Source organism: Myotis davidii, unplaced genomic scaffold, assembly GCF_000327345.1.
Source record: "Myotis davidii unplaced genomic scaffold, ASM32734v1 scaffold148, whole genome shotgun sequence".
NCBI lineage: Eukaryota > Metazoa > Chordata > Mammalia > Chiroptera > Vespertilionidae > Myotis > Myotis davidii.
Window position 1 is genome coordinate 4231119 of NW_006299479.1, and position 8834 is coordinate 4239952.

Here is an 8834-nt window from a genome sequence, read left to right on the forward strand (position 1 = left end):
CTACGGCCAGGAGCAGGGCCAGAGACTGGAGTCGCTCAGCTAGAGTTGGAGTCCCCGCCCCGAGCCCCGAGCCCCGAGCCCTGAGCCCCGAGCCCGAGCCGGGATCTGGACGTCGCGGGAGAGTTTCCTGCTTTCTCAAAGCCCCCCCGAGTCGAGAAAGGAGGCTCTGTCGGACTCTGTCCTGCCTGACTTTAGAACAGAAACCCTCCCTCCTTTTTCCGGGCCCTTAGGGAAACTGAGGCACAAAGCCCAAGATCGCTCCTCTAGCTCTCAAAACCCCGGCTCCATTTCCTCGCAGGTCCCGGGAGATTGGGGAGGTTTGAGGAAGGAGTTGGGGGCGGGGGGCGGGGGTGGAGAACGATCCCACGCGTGTCCACCCCTTCGCCCGCAGTCACCCGGTTTGCAACGGAGAGCCAGGGGGTGAGGTGGGGCGTCCTGACCCTAGTCTAGCAGTTTCTGTAGGAGACTCAGGACCGGGATAAGAGTGCGGGGAGAGAGCCCCGGGACGCCAGGCAGCTCGCCTCGATTTGCATACTTTTGCATATTGCTCTGCTAGGACACGTTGTATGACTTGGTTTCACCTTTTTGAGGAGACTGATGGGGAGCCAGGGAGCGCGGGACAAAGACAAAGCAATATTTCTCCGGTGAAGGCCAGTGCAAGAGAAGAGATGGGCTTGATGCAAAAGTCCTGCAAATCTGTTAAAACCTGACAACTTTGTCCTCCCGGGTTGGGGGCGGGGGGCATGACCCCTCCCTCAGTCCCAGCCTGCTTCTGACTTTTCTGGAGTTCTTTTTACCTGCATCTCCCTGTCCCACAACCTCACCCCATTCTCTCTCTCTCTCTCTCTCTCTCTCTCTCTCTCCCTCTCTCTCCCAGGCTAGGACAAGTGGGGTGTCAGGGGGAGAGAGAGGCCAGCCTTCTTATCTGGGGTCAGGCCCTGCTGATGGGTGAGCATGGGGTTGTGGCCAACCCCCAGGTTCTGTGTGATGAGATCACCTTCGTTGGGTGACGGCTTCTGACCAGGGAGGAGGCAGGTGAACAGGTCTAGAGCCAGAGAAGTGGCTGCTGCCCAGTCATAGACGCCAGAGTAAGCCGAGTCAAGGGCTAGGGTATCTCAGGCAGACAGCCTTCAAGTGAACCCCATCCTTTCTCAAGGGGTGGGGGTCTTGTCCTCTCCCCATCCACATGCCAGCCCTGGGACCTCAGAATAATTGGTGTTTGGGTGTCTTCACTTGCCTCAGCACCCCGGAGACTTTGCAGGGCCAAACACAAGGTGCTGGGGGGTTGGAGGGAGGCAGCCCCCTGGGAGCAGTTCTTTGAGCCCCTCTCTGCGGGGCTGGACTAGGAGGCTGGTGCCCCCAGAGGTCTTCAGTCCCAGCCCACCTTGAGGCTGAGAGTTGAGGGAGGTGGCAAAGGGGCTGGTGACACCTCTCTTCTTTGGAAAGGGCCAGCATAGTAAGAGATGGCACTTGGCGCGTGTCCCTGCTCCAGGGCCAGGGTGCACTCAGTGAGAGAGATGGTAAGGGATAGATGTGGGATGACTAGCCCAGAAGCGGGATCCAGTCCTGTATTTGCCAGTTAGAAGGCATCGCCACCCTAGACCTCAGGTGCTCTGCTCCCAGGGGTCCCCATCTCGGGGCTGGGGCCTCTGCTCCTCCTCCCGCTGACCTAGGTCACCTGGGTTCCATCACACCAGAGGCCGAGCCAGGACAGAAATCCGGGTCCTGCAGGATAGGGCGGGCTGTCCAGACAGGAAACGGAGGCCGGCCATGCGGCTCCTGCCCCATCCTAATCCCCTGATTTGCTCGCCATCAGCCTCTCAGCAAACACACGGCCTGCCAGCGTCTAGGGGCTTGTCACCCTGTTAGCGGATTTGTTCGCAGAGGCGTCGCAGCTAATTGGCCTTTTATGTGGGGATCAGGGAGTATTTGCTCAGGGTTCCCTGAGTGGAGGCTGCCAGGCAGCCCCTGGGCAAGGCTGCTTCTCCATCTCCATCTTCTGGGTTTGGAGGCTGGACAAATGCTGGGGTCCCTCTCCTTCCTTCCTTCCTTCCAGGACTCCTCCGGCCCACATCTCCTATACCTCTTCTGCACCTTCTCCACACTTTTCCCACTCCCCACTTTTATGCTTCTTTCTCTCTGGTCTTTTTCTCTCTGCACTTCTCTGTATCTCTGGGATGCTCTCCCTTTAAACCAACTCAGACCTACTGCCACAAGAGGGTGGAGCACTCTAGTGGGGTGTACTGGGGAATAAAAACCTCCCCCCATAGCCTCAGTTCCTCCCCCCCAATCTATGTCCCTAAACCGCTGGCCCAGTAGGGGGCGGGGCAGAGTGGGTGGAGTCAGCCCCACAGGGGTCACACCCGCCAGCTCTACTTCAGTCCTGGCCCTGCACCTTCTCAAGGCTAAGCCTCTCTCTGGTTTGTGACCATAGGCCGTTCTGGAAGTAGTTTCCCTCCCTATCTCCTCACTCCCTGCCCACTCCCCCCAAATTACCCACCCAACTCTGCTTCTCCTCTTGCTTAGAGAGGGTAGGCAGCTCACTGCATCTGCTCCCATCCTTACCCTGCAGACTACAGGCACTTGGGTAGCACCCAGAACCAGGGCCCTCCAGCTACATGCACTGTGACTGCAGGGCCCTTACTCGGGCTCAGGTTCCATCCAATTGATTTGTAAGTTTCCTCGGGCTGAAGAAAGAATCAGAGTTGAGTTCAGAACCCTCCCCCGCCTTCTGCTGCCCCAGGAAACTGCTTCAAGGGTTTTATCCATAACAGTCTGCACTTTAGAAAAGGGAGAAAAGAGAAAAGGAGGGTGTGAAGGGAATTGGCAGAAAAAGGAGCGAGTAGCAGGAGGCAGGGTGGCTGGGAGAGTTGAGTGTGTGGAGGTAGAGGGTAAGTTCATTCTGATAGTGTTATGGCATCTGGGAAGAAGTGTCTGTATGTATGTGTCTGTGTGCATGTGTGTGTGTCTTTGTGTGTGTCTCTCTGTGTGTGTCTATGTATGTGCTGGGGGAGAGAACAGTTACCCACCAGGCCAACTTTCTTGTCCCAGTGCCAGCACCCTGGCCAGGGAATGTAGCTGGGAATTTTCAGTGCCCAGGTTGGAGGCTGTGTGGGAGGCTTCTTGGTGGTCCCAAGCCCGCATGCCAGCTGGTAGCGGCTGAAGCTGCTGGCATGTAATTTCCCCAGAGGGCAGTCTGAAGACAATCCTGCCCCCATCTCGTACTGATTACTGCCACTGTCTCTCCCCAACACACACACACACACACACACCGCCTAGTCCATTTACAACCCCCTAGACTACAGCCTGCAGCTTCCCATCACTCTCCCTGCCTGGACCCCTTCCCAGGGCACTGATACACACTGAGCATATGTGTGTATTTTGGTGGGGGCGGGGAGACAAGAAACTAACATCTGTCCCCCACCCTCACTGGGCCATGCCTGTGAGTGGGCAGCAGGGTCGCTGGCTTCAGAGTTCTGATGATGCCAGGGGGCAGTGGCCAGCCAGCAAGGGCCAGAGGATCACGCAGGAGGGGAAGTCAGAAAGCAAACGGCATCTGCAGGAAAGCAGACGGCAGGAGCCCGCCCCTGGCCGGAGCCAGGGTCTGCTGGCTCAACCCCTGTAGCTGCTGAGATAAGCAGCCAGCCCCCCTGCCTAAGAGTTCCCCCGGCCCCACAGGGTTCCGTGGGGGAGCCTCTGGGGAGATACTTTGCAACTCACTCCAGCAAGTCTGGAAATCTGGAGGCAACTGGGCGGAAGTGTGCACATCCCCGTGCGAACAGGACAGCGGCTGGGGAACAAGAGCGTGCTGGTTCCTTATATAAAACTTGGTACAGAGCAAGCCCTCCATGAAGACTGGTTTAGTGAAAACTTCTAGGCCAGTGATGGCGAACCTTTTGAGCTCGGCGTGTCAGCATTTTGAAAAACCCTAACTTAACTCTGGTGCCGTGTCACCTATAGAAATGTGTTGATCTTTGCAACCACAGTAAAACAGAGACTTATACTTTTGATATTTATTTTATATATTTAAACGCCATTTAACAAAGAAAAATCAACCCCAAAAAAATGAGTTCGCGTGTCACGTCTGACACCCGTGTCATAGGTTCGCCATCACTGTTCTATGCACTTGTCAGTCCTTACAATGGGCCCCTCAGAGCCTGCTGCCTTCTCTGCCTCTCTCCACCTCCCTGTGAGCACGCCCCTCCAGTCAGTTTCTGGGAGGTGTTCCATCAGCCCTGTGCCCCCTGCCACCTCCCTTGCCACTGCCTTAGTCCAGGTTCTCACCGTCTTTCACTCTAACTATTGCACCCAGTCTCCCCCTGAGAACCCACCCTCTGCACTGCTGCCTTGGGGAGTTGTCCTGTTATTTGTTCAACCCTGTTTAGGAAGCACCTACTAAGTGCCAGACACTCAGCTACATGCTTGTCTCTAATGTTCAGAGCTGATCATGTCACTGGCCCACTTAAAATATACTGGCGCCTCAATTCCTGCAGGGTAGACCCCACACATGTGGCAACAAGGATCACCATAGTCTGCATGCTGTCTGCCCTCCCAAGATCTCCTTTCCCCCTCCGCCCTCCCCTCTGGCCATCTATGTCCCACCACCAAACTACTTTCTATGATTAATGTGCGGTGCTCTCTCTACTTTTATGCCTTTGCTCATGCCCTTCCCTCTTCCTGAAATCCCTCTCCCCTCCATTCTCCACCTGCTGGCTCCTTTCATCCTGGCAATCCCACTCCAGTCATCCAATTAGTGAGTCCTCCCTGACTCCCCCAGACTATGGGGTCCTCCCAAACCACTTGGTTTATTCCTCTGCTGCATAACTTAGGATGTTTTAATGTTTTGCTTCCATGTCTATCTTTCCCCATAAGCTGCAACTTCCCCTTAGAGAGCAGGAACTACATCTTATTCCCCGTCTGAGGACAACCCTGCCCCTCATCTCATACTGATTACTGCCTGTGGGGGAGCTTGTGGGGGCGCCACTTTGCAACTCACTCCAGCAAATATATTTTTTAAAAATATTTTTATTGATTTCAGAGAGGAAAGGAGAGGGAGAGAGCGATAGATACATCAGTGATGAGAGAGAATCATTGATCGGTTGCCTCCTGCCTGCCGCCTACTGGAGATTGAGCCCCCACAACCAGGGCATGTGCCCTGACCGGAAATTGAACCGTGACCTCCTGGTTCCTATGTTGATGTTCAACCCCTGAGCCACGCTGGCCAGGCTCTTATTCACCTTTGTACCCCTGGTGCCTGACATGGTGTGTAGCATGTAGTCGGTACTCATTTCATGTTAATGAAGATATGAGTTATAGTAGATAACATCTCCTGTGAACTTACTATTGCCAAGGCTGTTCTAACTGGGTTACTCATTTAATTCTCCTAGAAACTCTATGAATAGCTACTGTGGTTGCCTTCGTTTACACATGGGGAGACGGGTACAGAGTGGTTAAGTAACTAACCCAAAATCACTTGGCTAGTAAATAGGGAGTCCAGAATTTAAATGCAGGCTGACCCTACACCTGTAGGCCTTGTATACCACATATCACTCAGGCTGGCCCTACACCTGAAGGCCTTGTATACCACATATCACTCAGGCTGGCCCTACACCTGAAGGCCTTGTATACCGCATATCTGTGAAAGACCTGCATCTGGGGGTAGCGGAAGGAAGCCTCCCCCTGCTCCCCTCCTCTCCACAACGTTACTCACATATATATAATTCTAGTAACAGAATGACTTCTAGAGTCCTCTGCTGAGTATAATCCACTAAGACCGCCAGATCTTTTTCTATCATTCTGTTTTTAGTTCCTAAATCCCTTAGTCCCTGCTACCCATCAATTATTAAACCTGCTGCTCTTTGCATTTGCTCATTTCTGTAAATGCTGGCACTTTTGCAGTTAGTCAGAAGCGGACTCTATTCTTTATCACTCTCCGTCTCAATTTGTCTGTCTTCATGCCCCCTTTCCTCCCCCCCTCTCTCTATGTAGGTGAGCACCAACTTCGCAAAGGAAGAGGTGCATTAATATATTCAAATCCCCTACATCCAAAGAAAGATGTCCCCTTCTTCAATTAAAAAGGATATTCCCTCTCCTCCAATGATTTACATTCAAAGGAAGATGCATTTGCATTTAATACATATGTGAATGCCTTCCCACCCTACACCACTGAGTCTTTAGTCTGTGTTTTTTGGGTTGCTTGTGTGGCTGTTGGAAGATGTATTTGTATTCCTGAACACTGGGCCTATCTCCAGTATCTGCAGGGACCCTTCCGCCCCGGAGTCCCCCTTCCCACATTGACCTTCTTACATCATCAAGGGCCTCCTTACATCATCAAGGGCCTTCTTACATCATCAAGGGCATTGTTTCAACAAAATATCCTGGAGCTAAATTCCTTGAAGTAAAGATGACTCCAAGATATCTCTGGGTTTCCCCAGAGAAGTGCAGTCTGACCTGGAAAAGTTCAGCCTCACTGTGACCTCACTCCCATCTGCACAGTGAGTAGGATGCAACTAGATTTTAGGGTCATGAGGAGGAGTCACTCCTCTGACAAGTCATGGGAACGTGCTTTTCCTTTCCTCCCTTTCTTGTGTCCCTCTCCTTTCCCCATTGCGTCCCTTTCATGTCTCTCCTTCCATCCTCCCTACCCCCATCCTGCTGCCAGTTCATGTTTAAAGCCTTACCTCCTAGGCCCTGATTGCATCGCTCATACATATTCAACATTTCCTAGAAGCAACCTCGGAATGCTACTGCACCATTCGGTGTGTTCCCCCATCTAATCAGCAACGGGGCCAGGCTTTTCTCAGGGTCGCTTGCCTCCACCCCCTGAGCCCTGCGCTCATCAGCGTGGGGCCTTATTTCCTCCCCACGGTCTTAATCATAAAGGGACTGCCCACTGTGGCTTTGGTGCCCCTATGGAGTCCCGTCTTGATAGGCCCCGAGACCCTGTCTCTAAATGTGAGAATTTTCAAATATTCTGTGATGAGAAGGTTTACCTACTCCATGGCAATAACCTGGCGTCTGGAGAGGAGAAAGAAAGCTAGGAATGGACCTGGAGTTATGATCCAGCTAGAAAAATTGTAAGCACTGTACGTGGCACACAGAAGGCATTTAATACACACTTTAGTTGTGCTGAGTGATTTCCTATCTGTACTAATAAAAGTGTAATATGCTGATTAGACTGGACGTCTTCCGGACGACCATTCGGATGTCCTTCCTGACAAAACTGGGCCTGGGCGAAGCCATCCGCCTATGGTCCGGGCGCCAGTGGCTGCAGCTGCAGCCCGGGAGAGGGAGAAGCCACCCACCCCATGGTTCCCTTGGGCTGTGGCTGGCCCAGGCTAAGCTGACCCGAGTCCTGGGTGCCTGCGGCTGACCAGAGGGAGGGAAGCCTGGGTCCCAGGTGCCTGTGGCTGGCCAGAGGGAGGGAATCCTGGGTCCCAGGTGTGGGGCCGAGGCAGAGGCAGTTAGAGGCGATCAGACAGGCAGGCAGAGAGGTTAGGGGTGATCAGGCAGGCAGGCAGGCGAGCAGTTAGGAGCCAGTGGTCCCGGATTGCGAGAGGCATGTCCGATTGGTCCTAAACTGGCAGTTGGACATCCCCCGTAGGGTCCCAGATTGGAGAGGGTGCAGGTCTGGCTGAGGGACCCCCCTCCCTTCCCATGCACAAATTTCATGCACCAGACCTCTAGTATGCATATAAAAGTAGAAAATACAACGAAAGTGTAATCAGTGGTTGAATTAGATGTGAAGGTATAGGTATAATTTTTCCATCTTTCTTTCCCCCATTTAAAAATATTTTGTTATTAATAATGAAAAATATAAAAGTATCCATTTTAAAGGGTTAATTGGAGAAAGCTGGCAGGCAGCTTATGTGTGGAGGGGTCTCTTCAGTACACAGAGCTCCTGCCTCGATGGGCACCCGGAACAGCTCCAGCCCAGGCAGCGCCCAGTCTCTCCGTTCCTCCTTTGGTTTGGAAGAAGGACCAGCAAAGCTGTTAGTGTTGAGGGGAGGGGGCACAGCGAGGCGGGAACAGGAAGAAAGTGCAGGGCAGCAGAGAGTGGAGGTCCCTTTGCAAAGATCCTCCCCAAACTCTCTCCTAAGATATTTGAAACAGATCTTAGCTGGGCTGGGCTTGAATCCTTGCAGAGACAGGGAGCTCATACGCTGATGGGGAAGCGGGTACAGGAGGAGGCAGCACCAGCGCAGAGAACGGCTCTTGTCCCAGATACCTGTCTCATGTCAGGGGCGTGGTTCTAGTTCTGTCTCTAAGTACAGAATTGGTTGGGAAGTGGGTAGGAGCAGAAGTCGGATCAAGAAACAGAGACGGAGTCCAAGAGTGGAGGAAAGGAAAACCTCTTGGTAAGATTCCAACGTGAGTTAAGAGATTGGAGACTGAGGGCCCAGCGCATCTTTTAACACTGCCTTCAGTCAACCCACAGGGGGCTTAGACTGGCAGAGGTTGGGGAGGGGTGGGCACAGCTTAGGTAGGAGGTAGGCGTGAGGGATATTCCATGGGCTATTTCCAAAGGCCAGGGCTGCTGGCAGAGGAAGCGGTGAAAGTGTGTGTGTGTGTGTGTGTGTGTGTTGGAGGGTCGGGGTGGGGACAGGGCCCATGTGTTTTTGGCTCTATTAACTAACTCCCTCCCATCCATCACAGCCTCCCCCCTGGGCTGCTGCAGCCCTGGCAGCTGGGTCACCCCGGGGAGGCTGGGCTGGAGGTCCCTAAAGGGAGCCAGGCTTCGGGCAGAGCAGCGGAGACACATGTGTGCCTGGCTGAGTTGGGGCTGGCGCCTCATTGAGAAGGGGGCTCTCCAAGCTGGGCTTCATTAGGGCAGT

At 53.5% G+C, this 8834-nt stretch overlaps 1 protein-coding gene across 1 annotated transcript in view; it reads right to left on the minus strand.

Annotated features, from left to right (window-relative positions):
- Window positions 1–3218, minus strand: part of ROBO3 (roundabout guidance receptor 3) — an 18153-nt gene extending 14935 nt beyond the window's left edge. Inside the window, exon 1 of the mRNA XM_015571334.1 lies at window positions 3061–3218. Within this exon, the coding sequence (XP_015426820.1) occupies window positions 3061–3218 (158 nt within the window). The remainder of the gene's footprint in view (window positions 1–3060) is intronic.
- Window positions 3219–8834: the final 5616 nt, after the last annotated feature.